General features: G+C 37.2%; 1 protein-coding gene across 1 annotated transcript in view; it reads right to left on the reverse strand.

The window, feature by feature from the left end:
- Positions 1–5,950: 5,950 nt before the first annotated feature.
- The window catches only part of LOC109033811 (adenylosuccinate synthetase), a 34,896-nt gene continuing 16,361 nt past the window's right edge, over positions 5,951–24,485 (reverse strand). Inside the window, 8 exon segments of the mRNA XM_019046589.2 lie at positions 5,951–8,503; positions 10,934–11,181; positions 11,809–11,933; positions 14,270–14,424; positions 14,954–15,159; positions 16,521–16,669; positions 17,488–17,618; positions 18,946–19,048. Coding sequence (XP_018902134.2) covers positions 8,451–8,503; positions 10,934–11,181; positions 11,809–11,933; positions 14,270–14,424; positions 14,954–15,159; positions 16,521–16,669; positions 17,488–17,618; positions 18,946–19,048 — 1,170 coding nt within the window. The 3' untranslated portion in view covers positions 5,951–8,450.

Consider the following 24,485-nt stretch of genomic DNA (forward strand, 5'->3'; position numbering starts at 1 on the left):
CTAATAATATGAGATTGTTATGCTATTTTTGAAATTTATGATCCGTATACTTTATTCCCCAGTTGCAGTTTTAATTGATTTCCTGTGAATATTCCCTTATTTATAAGTGTTACTAAATTTTGATGTTTAAATTATTTTTTTGCCTTTGCATTTTTCTATTTAGTGCTGCTGTTAATTAGAGGGTTTATCAATTTTTACATTTATAAGACTGAGAAAATTAGAATCATTCTCCATCTACGGATTACTAGCCTTGTGGTTGTTTCCTTAGTCGCTCCGTTCTAGCCTGATTGTTTCAGAGGCGAGGCGTGAATGATCGACTATCGATATTTCCTCATTTGAAGCTGCGGTAATGAATCGATTATTCAGGTGTTCGCTGCGAACACCCTGTTTATCGATCCTTTTTCATGGGTTTAAATGACAGATCAATCAATATATCGCAAAGCACTGGATTGTTTAGATTTATGTCGGCATGACAAGCATCGATATCACGGCACAGATAGGGCTGTGTCTTGTCTTATCTTGCCGACAAAGCCAGTTAAAGTTTCAGCAATCGGTGCGGGCTGATTGTTGAAATCAGTAGACAAAAAGATAGACAAAGAAGGCAAAAAGTAAATGGAGGGATCCTATTGGTAGAGGCGAGTGGTCAATGGACAAAGGAGGTAACGATCATTTTCCCTCTTACAATTAGTACAGCAGCCGCCCGTCTCAACCAATAGGATCTCTCCATGTTCCCTATCTTTGTCACCATCTTTGTATATAGCTTTCTCTATATCGAGCACCTAAACATTTGAGGGGCTTGGACGACAAGTCGCATAAGGGTAGTTGCTGCTGTTTCGAGAAATACGTGTTTAAAATTTCGAAATTACATGGATCCTTACGGCGGAAAGAAAATTCAAACTGACGTTTTAACTTTTTGATGCTTAAAAAATGGAATTTGGGAGCCAATTATTCTCAGAATATCGACGGTGTCAGTCGGCAATCACATAACTCGGTTTGCGACGTCGCAGACTTCCTCTCATACATCATTTCCCTGGTAAAAATGGGCGATAGGAGCTACGTTTCAAAATACCATAGGAGTTCTTATAGCCGACTAAATACGGCTATTGAAAATCATATAGCTGGCTGTAGAAAGCGGAGCAAATCATATAGCCGGGCTAAACGAAGCTATAAAAAAGTATAGAGTCGGGCTATAGTTCCTATCGCCGGGCTTTACACTTTATCGCCATTGGCTATAAAAGGCTATAAGAAATTGTGTAGAAATTCGTGTGCTTTGGAAATCATTAAGTTTGATACGGAACTACCTTAATATTTACAAAACACTTATTATATTTTCCTTTAAAACATGTTTTTTTTCATCAATTAAAATGAGAATAATCCATACAGAGTGTGCAAACTTTTCAAAATCATGAGTTAAAAAACGCTAACTCCGCGAGATTAAATATTAGAGCCTGACACAAAGCGGAGCGGCGACGCACTGGCGCCTACAAACCTAACAGGGATACTTCACGCATTGCGCAATGCGTGAAGTATCCCTGTTAGGTTTGTAGGCGCCAATGCGCGTTTAGCGCTCTCTGCCCGCCTGCCGCGCCGCAGCGTGCCGCGGCGCCTCGAGAAACTATTTCTCAACAGAGGTGTTGCACAGCGTCATAAAATATTGAAGGAGCACAAACATATTAAGAATGACAGGCATCCTTCAAAAATACGGAGCTTTCCTCGCAAAATAAATCAAGATACTACGGCACAAAAAGAGAGCGGTAGTCCTAAAACTAACTGAGTCCTAGTATCCGTATTTAGTAACGTTTAGCATAAACTTTATCGTCTGGCTGTTGCTTAATCGCCATCGGCTATAAAAGGCCATAAGAAATTGTACAGCCGGCTACAGAAGCTATTGGAAATCTTACAGCCGGCTTCATTAAATTTGACATGGAATCACCATGATATTTACAAAACACACATTATATTTTCCTTAAATACATATCTTTTATCTCATCAATTTAAATGAGAACAATCCATGCAGAGTGTGCAAACATTTCAAAAACATGAGTTGAAAAACGCTGACTCCGCGAGTTTCAATATTAGAGCCGAACAGAGCGGAGCAGCGTGCTGCCAGCGCGACACGCGCACTGGCGCCTACAAACCTAACAGGATACTTCACGTATTGCGCAATGCGTGAAGTATCCCTGTTAGGTTTGTAGGCGCTAATGCGTGTTACGCGCTGGCCGCGTCGCAGCGTGCCGCGGCGCCTCGAGAAACTATTTCTCAACAGAGGTGTTGCACAGCGTCATAAAATATTGAAGGAGCTCAAACATATTAAGAATGACAGGTATCCTTCAAAAGTACGGAGCTTTCCTCGCAAAATAAATCAAGATACTACGGCACAAAAAGAGAGCGGTAGTCCAAAAACTAACTAAGTCCTAGTATCCGTATTTAGTAACGTTTAGCAAAAAGTTCATCGTCTGGCTGTTGCTTAATCGCCATCGGCTATAAAAGGCTATAAGAAATTGTACAGCCGGCTACAGAAGCTATTGAAAATCTTACAGCCGGCTTTAGATCTAGGGTATTTTGGAACACAGATTCTACTGCCAATTTTTACCGGGGTTTCTAAACTGAAAACTACTCGACGGCAATTCTTTAAAACTGTCGTGATTTTTCTTCTCTGTGCGAAGAAAATTCTGCAAAAATTTCAAGGTATGACGTCAGTTTGTTCTCCTTAAAAAAATTACATAGAGGCGGAGATTTTCAGACACCACAAACGAGTTATGTGATTGCCGACTGACACCGTCGATATGCATTAAGACTACTTTTGTTTTAAATCATTAATACATCAATTTTTAAATTACTGCACTTATGCGACTTGTCCTCAAAGCCCCTCATTTCTAATTCAATCCCATTCCTCCACCTGATCATTGGACGCCCTGTACGCCTTCCACACCCTTCGTGAAGACCCAGAAAAGCTCTTTCGACCCGTTGCGGATTCTTTCATTCGGCGAGTGAATTTCGCCTTCGATAAGATGTGTATGCAACCCTACTGCGGCTGAGTTAGAATAGTTATCGCTTTGAGCGTTGCAGGAAACACATTGGAAGTTCGGTATGCAGACTATTGTGCGCACGCAACGCATCACATTCACGAGAGCAACGCGACGTCATTTTATGTTGTAAAAGTATCTTCAATACTAGAACTGGTAACTGGTGGAGGCACATATTCAATTTTCACGAAAAAGTTTGCGAAGGTTAATCGATGAATAGACAGTTAGTTAGTTAGTTAATATATTTTAAGACATTCAGCGTCCCAGGCTGTTAACGTCTTTACAGAGAATTTTGAAAATGGGTGTAGGTATATACGAGAATTTAGATTTTTAAATTAAGAGAGGCAAAGAGAACAAAAAGCACCACGATACACGTATCTTTATTGAAACGTGTATTAACGATATACATATGTATAATTGATTGATAATGTGATACTGTACAGAGATATGTTTTTAGTTTTGCTCCTGAGTATTTACTCATAGTTGAAGTGGACCTACAAAAATGGGGGTTGCCACGAAAATTTAGAATCGGAATCCCTTGACTTTGATAGGTTTTCTGTAACAGGCTTAGTTGATGAAGACTCCAAAAATTTCTTTACTGAAGAAGAAAAATTCCGGACGGAAAGACAAAGTAGGTACATGTTAGTGGGTACTTTCGATACAGGAGACGAATGTTATTTCCTTCCCCGGAGTGGAAGGTTGGAGTGGAAGTAGGCGGCAAATCAGTATAAAAACCATGATACAACTCATCAATTCATTCTGAATGGTGCGTTGCTGCGTCAGCGATGAGATCAAAGCTATTTACAACTCGTGTTCGTACCTGTTTTTGGCCTATTCCTCCTTAGAATTTTTCAATTTTTTTAAGAAGTGCAGTTTACATTTTTAGACGACAACTCATTTACTTGTTTCCGCAATTTCTTTTCAAACTCTTCGGTGCAATTCTTCACTGGCAAAATTAACGGAGTCACTTTACGTCAAATCCTCCGATGTAAGTCTCTTTTTCAGGGGTGAAAATTCACTCGCATTATAAGTTTCTGCTTCTTTTTTTCATTTAACTTTCGAAATACTCTTCATTTGAATATTTTTTCCTGCACTCTACATGAACCGTTTCATCAATTTCGTCCAGCCATTCTTCAAACTCATTATCTCTGCTCTCTTTCTACAGTTTCTTTCGAATCAAATGCTGAATCATCGTTTCTAATCTCACTGAGTTCACACATAGTGCGGTCGCTGTTCGGCGCAACACGCATTTTAGCGCCTACGAGAGAGCATGAATACTTCACGCATTGCACGAAACGCACACCGCGGCCGTTGCGCGATGGTCAGCGCGGAGTGAATTTTAGCGCCTACAAGAGTGCGGGAATACTTCACGCATTGCGCCAAACAGCGCGGTCGCTGGTCGGCGAGAAACGCATATGGACAATTCTACGAAAACTGTCTAATTTGACCTCCAAAAAATAACTATAAATTCAACTTGATTATTTTAGATCGGGGTTTTTTCTCCTAGACAAGTATAGTATCAGGTTTATAATTTTATAAGGGTACCTTTTTTTATCAGGCATCTTTCCCCCTTCTTGTCACACACAAAATATCCTATGCGGTGGGACGATCATAACAAATTTAAAGGCAAACGGCGGGTGTACTCAACAGCAACCGAGCACAATTGGTGGTAAGAACTATAGAGGACACACAGATTTTTCAGAATATCACACGCTTCAAAATAAAAAACGTGACGGTCGTGACACAAAAAAAAGTTCAATTGAGTTAATTTCCGTTTTAAATCCTCCGGCAGTGACTGCTTCACGAACATATATTCTGGTGAATACTTCACTCAAAGGAATGGAACGGTTTTTTTCTTTTTTTTGGGGGGGGGGGGGCTTTTTTTTATCCAACGATTTTGACTGTTCCTAGCAGCCGTTTTGACGAACAAAATATTTGTGACGGTCGTGACGTAGAAACTTCATGACAGCATATTTTCGAAATATTTCGGATGGAAGACGCATTTTTATTTTAAAAAAAAAAGGAGAAAAGGAAGGAAAAACTAATTAAGAGCAGATAGGTGTTGATATTTAGATCTCTTCAAGTTGAACTGGCGCATAAATCATGGCAATCGTTCCGGCGAACGAAAATTCCAGAAAATTGGCAACACTGACATGCAGAACCGGTGCGCAATGGAGGTTATTTTTCTCTGAATTTTCCTGACTCGGAGCGGAATTCCCTGATTTTTTTTCTGACTTTCCGGGTTGTTTTCAATATTCCTGACTTATGCGGGTTTTCCTTGGCCCTTGCAACCTTCTAAAACCCTGAATGGCAAGGAAACCTCGTTTAATAAATACCAAAAATGGGACTTGTCTGTGATGATATTTTTGACAGGCTGTGATAACGTAGCCAGGCAGAGAAAATGGTGTTTGCTGATTGGCTGAGCTCAGCTTCAGGCATGGCCTCGCTATGTCAACTTTTCGGCTTTTTGTTGATCGGATTTTGATTAGCTTTTTCTCTCCTTAGAAATACTGATGGGAATTTCGTAAGCTTTTTGTTTTTTTTCACAAAAATTTACAAACGAATAGCTTCACAACAACCCAGCAAAAATTCCTCGCCACAGTCTCATTGCCTTTTTGTATGGCAAAATTCGTTTTCATTTAAAAGAAAGAAGAAGTTCTGATTCCTCTGGATATTTTAGAAGTGTTTCAAGATATTATATTTGATGATCATTTTACTTGATATCATGTGCAGAATTGTTTACAGACCGGGGATTTTTTTCTGATGAGGCTTTATGCAGACCAAGCATTAGGATTACAGGTACAATTTTCTTTGCTTAACTTTTCTGACTCTTCCGGGCATAAGAGTTTTTCCCGAGTTTTTGTGCCTTGCCCTGAATGATCTTGCTTGATGGAACAGAACCAAAGTAGAGATGAACACTGATCTTTTGACAGTAAACAGAATTTATTCATCAAGCTCTTACATGAGTAAAACAATTGTTGTGCGGGCTGACATTTTTATCGCATCAGCAAAACCTAAAAAACACAATAACTTAAGGTATGTATGAAACTTTCAGAGACGAAAAATATCTTTCTTAGAAGAATTCCATTAAAAACTACTCAATGATCCATAAAAATAAAATTAAAAAAATAAGGGGATTAAACCACTGTAAATCGAAAAGTGGCACTCAACAAAAATGGTAAAACTCGATTCTAAGAGAATAAATACTTAAATTGGTACCCACACGATTCATTTGAAAAGTAAATCCCTCTATCAACTGCACATTCAATTTAGAAAACTAAGTGATAAAATTATGGGAGTAATTGAACCAGCTGACACCCCACATAGAAAATCGAGGAACTACCTCCACAGGAAGTAACAAGAACTCCAGAGAAATATATGGATTGATTCATGCTGCCTTTAGTGGTAAAATTTACAGACAAAATGATAAGTAGATCCTTTGTTTCTTGTAAAAATTAGTTCTTTCTGGCTGCACACAATCTTTGTCAGAAGAGTTTCCAAAGGAAAAACCAGATAAAAGATCGAACTATAAATTTTAGTGTCCAAAAATAAAAATGTTACATTGTTATTAAAATTAAAATTAAAGTAAACATCAATACTACAGAATGACGAAAACAAACTTTCTGTAAAACTTGATACTGACCAGCTGAAAGCTTGGTGAGTGGCCAAAAATGTATGGTAAATCCCCCTTGAAGAATAAAAAAACAATCCTGCTTAAACATTCTTCATAAGTTTTAGCAGATTAGAAATCAATTGAAATCCCATTAAGTATGAAACTGATTGTTACAATAACTTAAATTTTGCCTTCCGTAGATACACAGCCACAGCTTAAATTTAAAGTGCATACACATACAAGTAATTACTGAAATCTCCATTATTAGTACCGAAACCTAAGACTGAACCTGAGAGCACCAAAAATTAAAGCGTAATAATTCACTAAACGCACCGTCACAGAGAGTAGAAAACTAAAGTACTTAGCAATTCTACCCATACACTCATCAAGCTTTTTCTAATTTCCTGTAGTACTTAAAATTGAATTGTTTATTAATGCTAAATTCTATTGTCACACCAGTAAATGATATTGGTTCATATAAAATTATTATCAATCAACCTGACTTAAAGGATGTTGAAAGGGAGAGAAGGAGAGAAAAAAAGGTGGCGTTTGCCAATTTTGGTTTGACCACTATTTCGCACATCATTCAGCTGAATTTAATAATAAGGCAAAATGGGCTAAAATTTTAGCCAAAGTGTGCATTGATAATCAATATCAAACGATAGAAAAGACCATTGAACTTGCTGAGTATGAATGCTGATTATCATCATCTTACATTTGATTATCGCAACACTATCTCTGATAATATTACTGGTTAACGATTCCAAACTGGACACTATTTTCTTCTTTTTTCTTAGTTCCATTCAAGGATTTAACATAAAAAATAGAATCCAAATTAAAAATTAACATTTGATAATCTATTAATCTAATTTACCAGTATCATAAACCATTGCCTTAACTGTATGTTTAATGCAGTCTGATTCAAAATGTATTTTGCACGCTATTCTTTCCAATGAATAAAAAAATAAAATAAAATGAGTGGAAATTGAGAATGAAGAACTCGAGACTGTTCTCTAAGGGAAGCCGTATCTTTAAAGTTAATTTTCTATATTTTCTTCACTTGAAATGGGTCAAAACTTAAAAAACTGACTGCAGTAATACATCTGGACCAAAATTAGGGTCGAGAGAAGCAGCTTACAATAAACCTTCCATGTACGATTTAATAAAAAATTATTGTGATGCATTTTATGTAGATGATATTTATATTACTCAGGGAAAAATAAAATCAATAAATTGAAAGATGTGGAGAGAAATGGAAGGAAATTTACAAAATCTGTGCCGATGAGGTGATTGCAGACTTTATCTTTCAGAGATCTGTTTTTAAGATCTCTTTTCATTAACTCCGTGATTTTACAGTTATTGAAGAAAAAAACCTACACCAGCTTTCAAAAACAGAGGCTTTTTTTGCTGTCTGACTTTGGAGGTAAGCTAAAGTGATATGGGCAGCTATCTACTTTCAAAAAAGCCAAAAAATAATTAAAGCCACCTTCCCTGAGAAAATGATTTTTCGGAATACTTACGATTGATTCTCCGCTTTTTTACCGATAGATTGATATGAACGATGTGGTGCATCTCCCAGAATAACTATTCATACGTATTTTAAAAACATTGCTCCTCAAAGCAGAATCAATGTAATACACATAATGCTCTGGGCTGATTTGCCAATTTACATTACACATTGAACGAGATGCTTATCTTAAACCTAGAGACTTAATCTATGGAAAATATACAGGACTGAGACCTTAGACATACAGATTTAGGTAAAACACTCAAAAAGAGCTGATTTTATGGATGATTATTGAGAGATGAACTCAAGGAACACTTATGATTGACTCACGGCCTTTTCCCACTCCGATCCATTTTACTGAAACAAAAAAAAAGAAAAGAAAAAATAAAAGTAGTTGCACTAAGCATCAAATTATTATGAAGCAAATTTTTGGAAGAAATGAATAACATATCAAAGGCTAAAGTTAAAATGCTTGTAAAAATGCATATATAGGAAGCCTCGGCTCAAATTTTCCTTTTTTTAGAGGAAAATCATCCAACAGTTTCTATTGAAATTGTCAGTAAATTTTGTTCATTCATTCTAAAAAAAACACACACTTGCACACAAAGGACCCCGCACACCTCTTATGGGAAGCTGCACTACGATCGATTGCCTTCTGACTTATGTTTTTCGATTCTCCTCAAGATGCTGATCAAAAGTTATAATTGCGCCAACTTTCTACGATGCACCCGTTTTCGCAAAAACCTAAGAGAAGATTCAATTATTCGGCGATAAAAAGCCAGAAAGATTCCTCATTTCAGTACTCGAGTGAACAAACTAGGGGAACTCCCGCACTGAGCGGCAGTCTTATCTCGGATTCCGCTCGCCGTTTTGCTCGACCATCCAAATCAGATTCTTGAGGAGCATGAGAACAGGAAAGTCTGAACGTCTACCGGCGAGTGCAGGAGAGAGATAGCCTCTGAGTCGGCAGGTACAGATAAGAAGACGGACACGCGCTACGTTTTTTTCCTTATTTACATCGGGCCTGTCCTCAAATGCTTTGTTCTTTTTTATTCATAGTCGCCGAATAATTGAATCTTCTCTTAGTTTTTTGCGAAAACGGTGCATCGTAGAAAGTTGGCGCAATTATAACTTTTGATCAGCATCTTGAGGAGAATCGAAAAACATAAGTCAGAAGGCAATCGGTCGTGGTGCAGCTTCCCATAAGAGGTGTGCGGGGTCCTTTGCAAGAAAACTTTGGTATTGGTTTTCCGAGAAGAAAATAAAACAATATCAGAGATTTTTGAACACTGCAATGGAGATGCACATCTTTCACATTTAGCCAGACATAGGAAATGGAACCAGAGTTTGTAAAAATACACGGGAAAAAAAAGAATTGCTGATTCAGCAATTCAATTGCTAAAAACAGTGAGTGCAATGTTTCAACGCAGATTTTACAACAAAAAAATGCTACTTTAACCACCCCCGTGGTTAAATTAGTTTACAATGTGGTTAAAGTAGCATTTTTTTGTTGTCAAATCTGCGTTGAAACATTGCACTCACTGTTTTTAGCATTGAATTGCTGAATCAGCAATTCTGTTTTTTTCCGTGTAGAAGAGGTCAACATGTTAATTGTTGAAAGAATCCCTGGTCTAGGCTTTAGAGTGGCGGTGTTTTTGGTTACAGAGCATAAGAGCTCATATAAGCTTGTTGGCAGGTATAAGAGCAGTGATCAGGTGGTTCTTTCTTGCCAAACACTTTATTGGATATTCACGTTTAGTAAAAAGAAAACACAAGCTGGTTCCTACTGGATCACCACTATATCAGCTGAAGAGTGATATTTTTTTTTATTATTTTGCTCTTGCTTCAAAGCAAAGCGACCTCTCCTTTCCGTCATCCAACACGTGTCAACACGTTTCCGTGTCATCCAAACTTGCACCAATGTTCTGCATAGTATACCACACTCTTAATACCTCTTCCAGTTTTTTTATCTCACAGTCTTGACAGGGTAGCAAAGACAGTTAGGGCATAGACTTCTCCCTGCCATATAACAACACTGAAACCTCCCTTCTACAGCTAGCCAGAGATCTGGCTGATAATTTTCAACAACTTACTCTTAAGTATCCACCAAAATGGTAGAGGAAAAGAAGAAAATTGAAGTTTTCAGGGTCAAACTTGTATATTAAAGAATTGAATCCTTGACGGTACGATGTAAAGAATCAAAACCGGCAGAGTTTTTCACTCCAATAACACTCGAGATTTAAACACTGTTCTTTCGAGTCCCCATGAGAGAATTATGAAAAGATGATAGAATATATTACTTCAGAACCCAATAAATCAAGATTCTCCTGTATTAAGTAGAAGTTCAACACACATTGAACGTCCATTAGAAGAGCTGATGTACTTGACAAGAACCAAGGGTGCAGTTGAACCCAACTTTATGACAAAATATTGAAAAAGAAACCTATGCCTTGCTATTCTCCTCTGTACTTTATTTTATGTACAATTTGAGGATTTGGAATTTCATACTGCCATCTCCTGCACAAAAAAAGTATCTCGATTACACTGTATCAGTATTATTTACCGGTATTTTATTCTTTTACAGGAGCACTGCCATATTTTGTTTAAAATTTCTGATGATTTTTCCTTAAATTTGCAAGAAAAGACACTAAAGTTTTAGACGAATTCATGCGATGATCCTCCTGTGAAAATCGTACATAGAAATACTGGAACATTGCAGACAAAATACATTCCTTCATGGGAAAGATGATAAAATTGATATAATAATTAAAAGGATAAAAAACTTACTTGAAACTTGCATCAATCCTTGAATTGTTTCTACATATCGTTTTGCATTAGCAGGAAGATCATCATACTTTCTTACGTTCTCTATACTAGTCTCCCATCCAGGCAGGGTTAGATACTCAACTCGAATGTTCTGAAGCTCTGAGACACTAGATGGAAAATATTCCAGAGGTTGCTCTCCCTTCATATAAACAACACCAATACGGATTTCCTTGAATGTATCCAAAACGTCTAATTTTGTTAGGCAGAGTCTGAAAATAAAATAATGTTTGTATTGGCTACAGTTTGATTGTAAAAATGCCTAAGGTGGCACAGAAAAATGTCATCAGGGATAAAAATGTAAATCAAGATCAGGATTTACAAATTTTTAGGAATCAACAAAGAAAGAGAAACAGGTAGAAAACTGATGAGTCAGTTCACGTTGTAAGGAAAGCATTTTCAAGCGAAAAAGAACTCAACGATATTTCAAGGTTTCTTACCATTTAAGAGGTTTAATAAGACTGGTACACTTTGTCTTGTGTGGTGAAATTTTGGATTGACTCTCTTACAAAGTTACGCTAGACCAAAGAGAAGAGCTGATCCTTACAGAAATGACTAAAAAATTACTATGAAAGCATTGGAAAAGTCTGAATTTCACTCTTAACTTCAGAATCTGCAAAAGATCTTAATGCATTTGGCTCCAAAGACAACCTATCCCCTTATCTGTCATCACCAATCCAATTTTTGATTTTCATAAATTTTCGTTTTCTGGTTCGTGAATACAGAAGTTGATGGGACCGAAAAACAACGCAGGCATTTTAGTTTTTATTTTGCCTTAGCATTGGACATCCATTTTGGTGTGTTTTTTCGTAAGTAAAAAACAAACAAACATGACTTACTTGGTGTAACCATTAACCATACTGGTGTACTGTAATAATGGAATGTCTAGCCATCCACATCTCCTTTTCCGCTTTGTCGTCTACACCAAATTCAGCACCAATGGTCTGTAGCTTTCTCCTATTTCCTAAAAAAAGAAACAAGAACTACATAAGATCTCCCGTCAAAATAGCGATTGCTTTTGATGGATGTTGTTAAGATATGGCACAAAGCATGACACAAGACGGTTCTGCCTGATTTGCCTGATTTGGCAAGATTTACAAGATCTTCAGCATGGCAGCATGAGCTTAAGATAGGCTTTGCTGATGCTGGGAATAAGTCCAAAAACACAATCACAGTTGAATCGTGAGAACGAAAACACACCAACTCGAAAAAATGACAATGAGCAAGACGCACACACAACTGCAAAGTAGGTAAAGAAATTATCTTAGAAAAAGATTTTTGGTGCCGAAAGACGAGTATTTGAGAACACTTAAAGGTCCAAGTTAAAACAGATGCACTAACTTCAATGACCTTTATGAAAATTGACTGTCTTGAATGAAAATTGAGGATTTTCGAGTTAGTGAGTTGGTGTGTTTTCGTTCTCACTGATTCAGTTGCCTTCTTGATTAATCATGACTAGTATTGTGCCAAACAGCTTATTTCTTTGAGACAACCAGAAACCGATTGAAATGAGCTCTCTGCAGCTTCTGGATGAGAATTTTTTTCTTTTTTATTCAGAGAAAATTAACTTACAATGGCAAAATGGAAAATACACCATGATTTTATGGATGAAAATAAGTTCCTTAATTGTCACCTGTTAGCCAAAGGATTGATCAAGAGAAAAAAAGAGCTTTAAGGCACAAGTATCTTCAAACTTGAGTTACGATAGATACTCTGCAGCCCGTGACCCCCTGATACCTTGTTGATATACGTTAAAAAAACAATTTAAAAATGCGGATAACAAGGCTAAAAGTTCTCACACAAGACCAAAACGTTTCGGTTGAATTTTCTGACCTGTACCTTTCAAATTGAGAATGTTGTTATCTCTGTTGTTGATAACAACATTCTCAATTTGAAAGGTACAGCCAGGTACTATTTTAGATTTTTAACCATTTTTATTTCATCTGTCCAACTGAGGATGGCTGAACTTTCAGCCGAAACGTTTTGGTCTTGTGTGTGAACTTTTAGCCTTGTTCCCTGCTTTTTAAATTGTTTTTTTAGTGTTTCTTCAAACTGCATTACTTTTGTGTTCTCAGAATCTTGGAGTTGTACAGCAAAATGCCAAGGAGCGCTATCTTGGAGAGAAAATATTCAAAATAATCGCTTGGCTCAATGATGATCTCTCAAGTCAGCTTGTATTAAAGTTACCAGTTTGCCATTGCTGTTTTACTACTAGAGGAAGCATTCAATGACTTCAATCATCCATCTCTTCCATGAATGAGAAGTGGCATAGTATTGCTAGTGCCTATCAATGAGGGGAAAAGTCAAGAAAACGTTTTGATTTAGCACAGCTTTGCTACAATTGAAAAATTGGTTTGGCTCAGACTCCTTTTTCCAAAAACCAACAAGCACCATTGTGCTGGATTCTCCTTAATAATATATCATCACTCCTAAAAAATGAAGATCCCAACCGAAGGTGGCCCCTAAAAAATTGTCATAGTTCTCATTTTTCTGATTGGTGATTTTCCGTCAATCGGAACAAATCTGAACTTGTAATGCTAACAGTTGCACTTGCAGCTCTACAGATCTTGCTTTGGCCGTACAGAATGAGGTGGCGGGAATAGGGTAGATTGAGAGTCCTTGATATGTAGGCAACAATGCAATTTGACTCCTAACTTCAATGGACCACCAGACAAGGTACGAATTTAAGAAATCTGATTAAGAAAGTTTCTAAACCAGAATTTCACGTAAAACACGATTCACACAACAAAAATTACTGAAACCAACTCCTCCTGAATATGATATTAACGTTTTTATTTCACATTGGTTACGAGGAATTTGCACTGCCCGCTCAAAAGAAACTCAAAGCTCTACGTGAGTCAAATCGCGCACTGCAATGGTTTCAGCAAGCTTCTCAACCAAGCAATGTTCATTTCCCACCATGTGTTGTTCAAACTATAAGTGATTTGTTATAGCTGAGCCAAAGCGACAAAACTGAGGCTGCCAGATTTTTATATCGCAGATACTGTCATGATAAGCGTTTAGCGCGCAATATGAATCACATGAGCATTGAGTTTTCATGAGCGGGTGGTTTGAATTCATGCATCATTGCATCAGGAATCATTAAATATCTTTGAGAGGAGTTGATTTCGGTAATTTTTGCTGTGCGCATCGTTTTTTACGTGAAATTTTGGTTAAGAGACATGTATCAGAATGCTGAAATTCATACCTTGTCTAGTGGTCCATTGTTATCCCTAAAAATTGAACTTGTTGAGGTTTTGGGATATCCAGGTGTTGATCACAAGATTGAAAAAAACTTACATCTTTGAGTTCGGTGGGAAATGGGCCATCACCAACTCGTGTGGTGTACGCTTTAACAACACCGATTACTTCACCGATGGTTGACGGCGGTAAACCTAAGCCAGTGCAGACACCTCCAATACTACAATTGGAAGACGTTACGTATGGGTAGGTACCTGCAATGACACAAAATAGGACATTCATAAATTAAAAGGAAGGAGATCTAACAAAATTCGCCATCACTAGAGGACGGGTTCCTGCAAAAGCTAGCAGATTTGAGAGTGAAGGCCTATCTTTTAGGGAAAATTTTGCAAATAATGATGAAACCAGTGAACAATCTCAATTCAGTTTAACTGTCTATGTTGTATTTTTTACTTCATATTTTCCTATTCCACGTGACGTCTCAAAAATAACATGAATTGATCTGAACACATCGGATAATATATTTTGCTGAAATAGTGAGCAGTAGCATTAAATTTTTACCAAGCGATGCTGAAAAAAAATTTGACGCTATTCGCGAATTCTTCTTCTTCATTAATCATTACTTTAGCAAAGAAAGAATTGGAAAAGGAAGATTCAGAGAGTTGTATGAAAGCAAATGGAAAACTGTTGAAAAATCTACGCTTCTAAATAATTTGCAGGAATGGATTTAAACACATGTGAAATATTAAAGAAAGCTTAAGCGTTTCAAAAATACAAACCTACCAAAATCTATATCTAACATCGCAGCATTGGCCCCTTCTACAAGGACATTTTTTCCTTTCTGAAGAGAACTATGAATGTAAGACACAGTTTCGATAACTAGAGGCCGTATTTGTTCAGCGTATTTTTTATATCGTCCCAGCTCAGCATCAATATCTACACTAAGAGTTGGAAACATTCTTTGATATGATGCAACAATCGTCCGAAACCTGAGGACAAAATTAATTCCAAATAACAACCAACCTAATTTTTCCTCATTCAGGGAGGAAGAAATAAGTAAATAATACCATGTTAGGAAGATCCTTGTCCACAGTGCACCTGAAACTATTGAAAGTAAAGAACTGAGGAGTCAACATACATATTTTTTTCTATCCACTTCCCTGATAAATACTTTACTCTCTCACTTTCTCTTCTGCAGTCCAAAGAAAGATTCACTTGAATATTTCTTACGAGTTTAAACCCTGTTTTAGAAAAAGGAAAAATCAAAATCTCAATAATTAGCTACTTTTTTACTACATGGAATTCACTGGGCTACCACTAATATGAAGAATAGACTTAAAAATTACGAACGAATCACAAAACCAAACAGGGAAACATCTGAATACAGGACTACTTTAAGAATGATAAGAAATAAAGATGTAGAAAAAGAAGGATCGCGTATCGTACTTGGAGTCTACCAGAAAAGTTAAAAAGTCTCAGCCTGCTGCAATAGAATGTTATCACTAATTCAAATGGTCGAGGATTTTCTGAGATAGAGGACCATTTTGAAGGCTTTTTTCAAATTTCTTTTTTGTAATTTTTTTAAAATCATTCGATTGGAGAGAAATGGAAAATTTACTGTAGGCTCATGAAGTAATTAAAGGCCAAAAAAAGTTGAATCGGATAAAAAGTTAATTAAATGAGACCCTAGTATTGTTTGAAAAAAACATTGCTCTATATTTGTAAAACCCTGATAATACATACCTATTTATTTGTTCTTCATTCTTAAGTCTGCATGACAATACACTAGATTAAACTGACCGAACCGTATAATGGTGAGTCAAACACAGTAGGGAGCAAGTTTTTGATCAAAGCCTTGGTGATTAAAAAAACGAGAAAATCTTACCTTCTTAAATCGGTAGAAATCAGAAAAAACGTTGAAACCCAACGATCATATCATGATTTGATAAGACATTTGGAAAGAGCAAAATAGAAAATTGTGCGAAGAAATAAATCTATTAAATGCCTTTAAAATCTTATCTTGCAGGTGATTTTGCATGTTAGGGTGGAATCTAGACCTATTCTCAGCTGCACTGAATCAAACTCATTACTTATTTTGGTAAAGTAATTGATATGCTACAATCTGATACAGATTTTGTAGAATAATTACTGAATGACCCTTCTTTATATAGTCAGTGAAAGAATTTTCAAAATTCAATACAACTTATGATCTAATAAAACTAAAATTATGGGTAACCTTCCAATAATTTTGTTAAGATGATACTTAAAAAAATTTCTAGACCATAATGTTGAACTTAACGTTAGAAATTCAATGGCAAAACCAGATAAAAGTTAGCGCATTATGACTTACTTATCAGCGAAAGCGTCAAAATCCTCTAGAAGATCCGCTACTCTGATTCCATTTCTGGTGGCTTTTGAGGCGTATGCAGGGCCTATACCTTTTTTAGTTGTTCCCAGAGACCGGTGGCCTTTCTCTTGTTCTTGTAAGCCATCAACTTGCTAAAAAAAAGGACTTAGTTTAAATATAACTGAAAATTAAGGATTCTTCACAAAAATAAAAGGCTAGGCAGGAGCTAAGGAGGATTAAATATTGGATATCATGTTTAGCAATTTATTGAGCGAGCTTCCAGCTGAAATTCGAAAGACACACATCTCAATTGTGATATTTCAAAATCTCCGCAGTTGTTTTACTTTTCTAAAAGGAAAATTGATGAAAAATAATGTTCAGAAATTCCTCAGAATATTTTGCACAGGTTGGAAAGTAATTAGGAGAAATTCTAGGAAATGTTATTCGTCAGTCTGAAAAATAAAAGTGACACGAAATTTTGCAAATCGAAATACATAATTTGCAACTTTTACCATCAATGGTTCTTAGGCCTGCATTCAACCTGCCTGCTGGCTTTTCACATTTTGTTCATTGACTTTTCACAAAATTTCCCACCAATTTAAGATTGATGACTTCCCTTCTTTCCGCTTTTGACTTGGGGGCCTTAAAAATTTCACCTCTTCCCACATTTTCACGCACCTACTCAAGTACATGATCGGACAATTTCCGCACCCCTGTTGGGTTGTACTTACATATTGTAAAAATGTTCCATCAGGAATAATTCCTGATAGTAAAAATCATTATAAATTTAAATTGTTGAATATTGAAATAAACATTTTCCACTTCCAAAACTGCTGTGATAAAGTGCTGAATTTTTTGCTTAGTAAGCCTTTTTTTTCAAAATTGATCTCTTCATTTCTCAATATCATAATTATTTGAAAATGATGAATTTAAAAATGTATGAATGCCAAAAATAATGTAAATCACTTACTTGATGAAAATCAAAAACAAGATGAGCTCGATCTGAGATTAACAGCCTATCTTTCCATCCTGTAAGACCTTTATCTTCATTCTTTTTAACCTCATCAAATAAACCGGGTAAGTGGACAACAACACCATTTCCTAAAATAGAAACAATAGATACCAAATTTTAAAATCATAAAAGTAAATCGTTGGCATTTAAATATTCACAGAGTGCACTTGTCAGAGTGCACTTGTTGGTCACTTGCTGTCTCAGTCTAATCAGCAACAAGCTCTCAAGTCTCGGCATGTTTCATCTGATTAGGTTCCAGTTTAAAAGAGAAGCAAAGATGGATCTTGGTTTTGCTATCGTCTTTTAATATACGTACTGATGATGTTACATTAATTGATGCTATTGTTTGATGTTATCCTCACAACCTGATGCTAGTCTGTCTGATCCGTTTTTATACGTTAGACGTTAGTATCATTTTATCCTTGTGCTGTTCATGCCATGTTGGCTATTAGGTTTCACTGTAAATTCATTGTATTGGGTTCGGTCCGTTGGAAAATAAAAAAATACTATTTATCTGAAGGGAAGTCTTCTGTTTATGACGGTCCTGACATCTATCCACACCATCGTCTCTCTGAATTTTCAAAAATATGGGGAAATATCTACTTACCCAATGAAAGGCTTGCAACTATAAGGTATTTAAACACAAAAAAATGATGATGAATTTTCCATTTGGACAAAAATGCTGGATAATTTGGGGGCAGCATTAACTTATGAAAATTGTTTGATCATTTTTTAGTGTTTAAAATAGGATAACTGCATTACTACATTTATCATTATGTTCGGCATCTGCATATCGACAGCGTAAGTCTGCAATCACAAATCTTGTTTGCGGTGTCTGAAAATCTGCGCCTCGATGTCATTTTTTTAAAGGAGAACAAATTAACATCATTCTTTGAAGTTTTTCAGAATTATTTTTGCACAGAAAAGAAAATTCACGACAGTTTTAAAGAATTGCTGTTGAATAGTTTTTCGATTAAAAAATGGAGTATGACAGGAAGTCTGCGACGTCGCAAACCGAGTTATGTGATTGCCGACTTACAACGTCGATATGTAACAGAGTCTCACAAAATGCGACTTGAGAGTAGAGAAAATAAATGAGATAACGCCGCCTTAACTCACAATTAGAGGGTTTGACTCTGCATAATTTACTGCAACACACCCAAAAATTTCAGAAATTGACCCTTTGAAATCAAATCAAAGTTTAAGAAGATGATAAGTTTCCGTACGTGTCAAAAGACCCTAACTTCTCCATGGCTTTTCAGAGTTTTTAAATGTATAATTTTCCGACTTTTACTTATTTTTTCCTCCATGATTTCTTATAAAAATTATTTTACGAACATTTTTTTTTATTTTCTGGGCCAACACAGCATTAAAACACCATTTATTGAAATATTCACAAAACAATGACAGTCTTACCAATGATTGATTTACACTTAGGATTAATGATTCCGCTGGGAAGCAGGTGAAAATCATACTCTGTCTTGTCCACAACGACAGTGTGACCGGCATTGTTGCCACCCTGAAACATAAAAAAGTCCGCGGTTAAAAACACGAAATAAGTACACAAACTGATTGCAGTGGATGCATGGGTCGTAAGACAGTATGTTGAAGTTTTTTAGCCAATGTGCGTTAAAAGGGAGGGAAAATTGTGCTCTTATGAGCTTTTTCCCTCTCTATTGAAATTTTCAGCTTTAATTATGCTGAATTTTTAATGCACGTTGGCTAAAAAACTTAACATACTGAATAAGTAATTAAACGGTTTAAATTTTGGGCCTGCATGACCTATCATCAATGCACTTATCCTCACAATCCAAAAACTAATTTTGCAAGAAACTGCGTTACTTCCCCTGACTTTTCCAGATTCTTTCTACCCCAGGTCACCCTGCAAATGCTTCTTCAAGACTAAATATCGACGGTGTAAGTCCGCGGTGATTGAAAATCTCCGCTCCTACACTGGAAAAAAAAACACATTGGATCTAGAGTCCAGACTCTTGAAAACATTGACAAGAAAAAATACTCTTGATTCAATCGGATTTTTGCTTGAATCAAAACGAAATCCGCTTAAATTAAGAGGCTCGGTTTAAGCTAGATTCTGATTAAATCAAGAGTACTTTTTCTTGTCGATGTTTTTAAGAGTCTGGACTCTAGATCCAATGTGTTTTTTTTTCCAGTGTATTTTATTTTTTGAAAAGATTGCAAATCGACATCATTCCTTGAAGTTCCTGCAGGATTTTCTTCGTAAAGAGAAGAAAAATCACGGCAGTTTTTAAGAACTCCCGTCAAGTAGTTTTCCATTTAAAAAATAAAGTATGACAGGATGTCTGCAACGTCACATACCGAGATACGTGATTGCGGACTTACATCGTCGATATACTTCCTACGGCTTCGAGATTCGACTTTTTTAAAGAAACCTTCCGAGACAGAATGTTGACATTTGATCCAAATGAGTTGGATTTACACAGAAACCAGCTCTGCAACATGCAACGCAAGGCATGCGCCGCGCAGCACTACCGTGATAGTGAAGAGAGCATTAAGTACATTTTTGTATGAGCCATGATTAGCACATACTTTCATGTGTCTCGGGGCTCATCCCAGCATGCACTTACTGCTCTCTTTGCTATCACGGCAGAATATGCGTTTCACGCTAACTGACCGACTGCACTGCGTTTGGCGCAATGCGAGAAGTATTCACGCAGTCTTGTAGGCGCTAACACGGGCTTGGCGCTGACCGCACTCTTTGGCGCAATGCGTGAAGTATTCATACAGTCTTGTAGGCGCTAATATACGTTTAACGCCGGCAGCAATGTGTTTGGCGTGATTATTCGAACTCGCCCAAGAATAATCGCGGCATCGAATAATAGAGCTGAACAGGCCCATGTTGTGTTTCGACGCCGTATGAGCATTCCAAAGTTGCCTCGTTTCTACCGATTAAATATTTTTCCGAGAAAAGGTAGGAGAGTTCTTTATACCCACGACCATTATTCAATGTTTTCACTTCATTTATTCACTTCATCACGCAGTCTTGTAGGCGCTAACATGGGCTTGGCGCTGACCGCACTCTTTGGCGCAATGCGTGAAGTATTCATTCAGTCTTGTAGGCGCTGTAGTAAGTTACCGCTCTCTTAGCGGAACTCCATTATCTTTCCTCCTGTTAAAACGTGCGAAAGAGGTTGACTCACGGCGGAGGATGCAACTTTATCAACTCGCGGGAGCTGTTTTTGCCTACACATAGAGATGAAGGCGAAAACGCGCCACGCGTAGCGCCAGCGAACGCGATCTAATTTGTCAGCGTAATCGATTAAGCGCCGATTAGTGATTCGCCTTAATTCGAACCAGTACTTCGAACCGAAGTGTTTCGTAAACCTACCCGCTGAACTCATAGGGGAAAATTCTCTGACTTTTCCGATAAAAAAAAAAAAAAAAAAAAAGAAAAACCTTTTGACTGACTAGACATTATGCATCTCTGGTCTGTTCCGGTCCATTTTATTTTTATCACAGCGAATCAATACTTAAAAAAAGATTATGAAACGGTCCCAAGCTCAGAGTCTCTATAAGGAAGAGAAGAATAAAACAAGGAGAGAAGGAGGAGGAGAAGAATAAAACAAGGAAGAGCATTCGGAGCGGAGTGGAGACCTCTGTGCCGGCGGTCAATTATCAATTGGACGTATTTCTGCCAAACGAAACTGTGTGCATTATGACGTGAGCCCTGTTATGCATACATTCTAATGGGTCTCAGGGCTCATGTCTTAATGCACATAGTTCCGTTTGGCAGAAATACATCCAATTGCACTGTTGGGGTACGGAGGTTTATCGTGTATCGTGTCTTCAATTACCCTACTGATCCGACCTTCCTCCGGGCCACTAATAGGCCAAGTTCAAAAGCACGCAAATGAATGGCCGAGCTGGAGCGAAGCGGTTTATGTGGGTCGTATACTACCGCACTAAGGAAGAACGCCATATGAGCTTTCAGACGTTGTCAAGTTTTCTTCGATAAACACCGAATTTACTGGAAAAACTGAATATTTTCCCCCAAAATTTTCAGACAATTTTGTACGCAATTCAATCTAAAATATCTGAAAATTTCAAAGAAAAATGTGCATGAATGCCGTCACAAATACTCGTTTCATCAAGGGAAATTTGGCAACTCTCGAATTTTCATGCGGCGTTCTTCCTTAGCACGGAAGTATACTCGAGCAAGATCGACTGGATTCATCTGGGAGCTTCCCGATGACGTCATACTCGGGGTACTTGCATTTTGAGACTTTGATTCGAGCTATCAAACTAAATGGTATCAAGGGAGCAGTCAGTTTATTATGGGATGTAACAGGGTTAAACAGTTAAGCTACAAACGCATGTATTACGAGTCAAAATAAGAGGAATTGGGAGGCTTGGAGGACAAGGCGCAAAAGTGCAGTTTTTGCTATTTCGAGAAATACGTGTTTAAAGTTTCGAAATTACACGGATCCTTACGGCGGATGGAAAGTTCAAACTGTCTTTTAATGCTTAAAAATTGGAATTTGGGAGCGAATTTTTCACAGCTTATGCATTCAAACTAGTTTAACTTGAAATCATGTACAGCTCAATTTCTTCAAAAACTGCACTTAAGCGCCGTATCTTTAAAGCCCCTCAATTATTGAAGCGGGGTCGCCACCGAATCTAGAAATGAAATTCCCTGATATTTCCCTCACACATTTTGGAGAAATTCTCGGACAATTGGAAATGTGCCAGATGGTTAATAAAACATGATAAGAAATAGTTTTCAGGCAAAAGGAGGAGTAACGTTTTGGGCCTTTTCCGGCCCCACCTGGATTTTGCTAAATGTTTCATATTTTCAAAGTACTAGTCTTAGGTAGACTCTGTGCCAAATACTAGACCGAACGGAGCCCATGCAAGGGCGCAGCAGCGCCTCAAACCCAAAATCCTGGAATCGAAAAACAATTATTTTCGTCGACTTTTTCGACTGTTATCACTCTTCCAGCACATGATTCTTATGTATTTTTTTGCGTACTTTTCGTTTCTGGCCTTTTTAAAGGCCTCCGATAAATTTTAAGGGGCCTTATGGCCCATTGTTGCCATTTTTGGCCCATTTTTAGGGGTTTTTTTCCATTTAACACATTCAAAACTCGATTTAATCCAAAAACTGTGTACATTTTTGAAAAGTACGTAAAGAAATGAATAAAAAAGGTTCAGTAAAATTTTTTCCTATGTTGTCAAATTTCCGAGAAAATTCGTCCCAAAGTGTCAAAAACGGCAAAAAATCGATAAATCGCCGCTCCTAAGGTTCAAGAAAGTGGAGTACATTTTTCATACTGTACCAGATAACAGCTCTTATCTATCCATACAACATACTAAAATATCATAGTTGTACCTGGATTCCCACGATGTGAAAATTGACCGAGATGTCGATTTTAGCGGCCTTTTTATACTTGAAGGCAGCTCTTTTGAATGTTTTTCGACCTTAGTCACCCTCTATGGGTGTGTACTATACGTATTTTTCTACGTACTTTTCATATCTGGCCATAAAAATGGCTTCCTGTGAATTTTAAAAGGCCTAACGGTCCATTGTTGCCAATTTTCACCAATTTTTAGGGTTTTTTTTCAAGTTTACGTGTGTGAAACTTAATTTAATCTAGAAACCGTGTACAATTTCGGAAAGAACGTAAAAAAATACATGAACGTAAAAAAATACAAAAAAAAACTTGAAATTCACTTCCTGAACCTCCGACGTGATGGATTATCCAATTTTGGCATTTTTGACGCTTCAGGACGATTTTTCTCGAAAGTTTGGGCAACGTAGGGAAAAGGTACAAATCACATTCCTATGTATTTTTTTACGTTCTTTCCGAAATTGTACACGGTTTCTAGATTAAATTAAGTTTCACACACGTAAACTTGAAAAAACCCCTAAAAATTGGGTGAAAAATTGGCAACAATGGACCGTTAGGCCTTTTAAAATTCACAGGAAGCCATTTTATGCCCAGATATGAAAAGTACGTAGAAAAATACATATAGTACACCACCCATAGAGGGTGACTAAGGCCGAAAAACATTCAAAAGAGCTGCCTTCAAGTATAAAAAGGCCGCTAAAATCGACATCTCGGTCAATTTTCACATCGTGGGAATCCAGGTACAACTATGATATTTTAGTATGTTGTATATGGATGATAAGAGCTGTTATCTGGTACAGTATGAAAAATGTACTCCACTTTCTTGAACCTTAGACGCGGCGATTTATCGATTTTTTGCCGTTTTTGACACTTTGGGACCGAATTTTCTCGGAAATTTGGCAACATAGGAAAAAATTTTACTGAACATTTCTTATTCATTTTTTACGTACTTTTCAAAAATGTACACAGTTTTTGGATTAAAATTGAGTTTTGAATGTGTTAAATGGAAAAAAACCCCTAAAAATGGGCCAAAAATGGCAACAATGGGCCATAAGGCCCCTTAAAATTTATCGAGGCCTTTAAAAAAGGCCAGAAACGAAAAGTACGCAAAAAAAATACATAAGAATCATGTGCTGGAAGAGTGATCACAGTCGAAAAAGTCGACGAAAATAAATTGTTTTTCGATTCCAGGGATTTTTTTTTGGTGGGGGGTTTGAGGCGCTGCTGCGCCCTTGCATGGGCTGCACGTTCGGTCTAGTATTTGGCACAGGAGAGTACTACCTAGGACTCGTACTTTGAAAATATGAAACATTTAGCAAAATCCCAGGTGGGGCCGGAAAAGGCCCAAAACGTTACTCCTCCTTTATCGTTCGAAACGTCAACCGAAAGGAAATAAAGGTGACTGGACAATAATTGTAATCTGCCGTCGTATTTTCAAAGGCGCCATGATACAACTATTTGAACTCTCGGGAATGCGTGTGGTGGATATCACGCCGCATTTGAAGGCGTTTTCAAAACAGACAAGTTCCGCATATCCGGATTATTGTTTTGCAAAGTTCCTATTATTAT

The sequence above is a fragment of the Bemisia tabaci genome, chromosome 8, assembly GCF_918797505.1.
Source record: "Bemisia tabaci chromosome 8, PGI_BMITA_v3".
NCBI classification, from domain to species: domain Eukaryota; kingdom Metazoa; phylum Arthropoda; class Insecta; order Hemiptera; family Aleyrodidae; genus Bemisia; species Bemisia tabaci.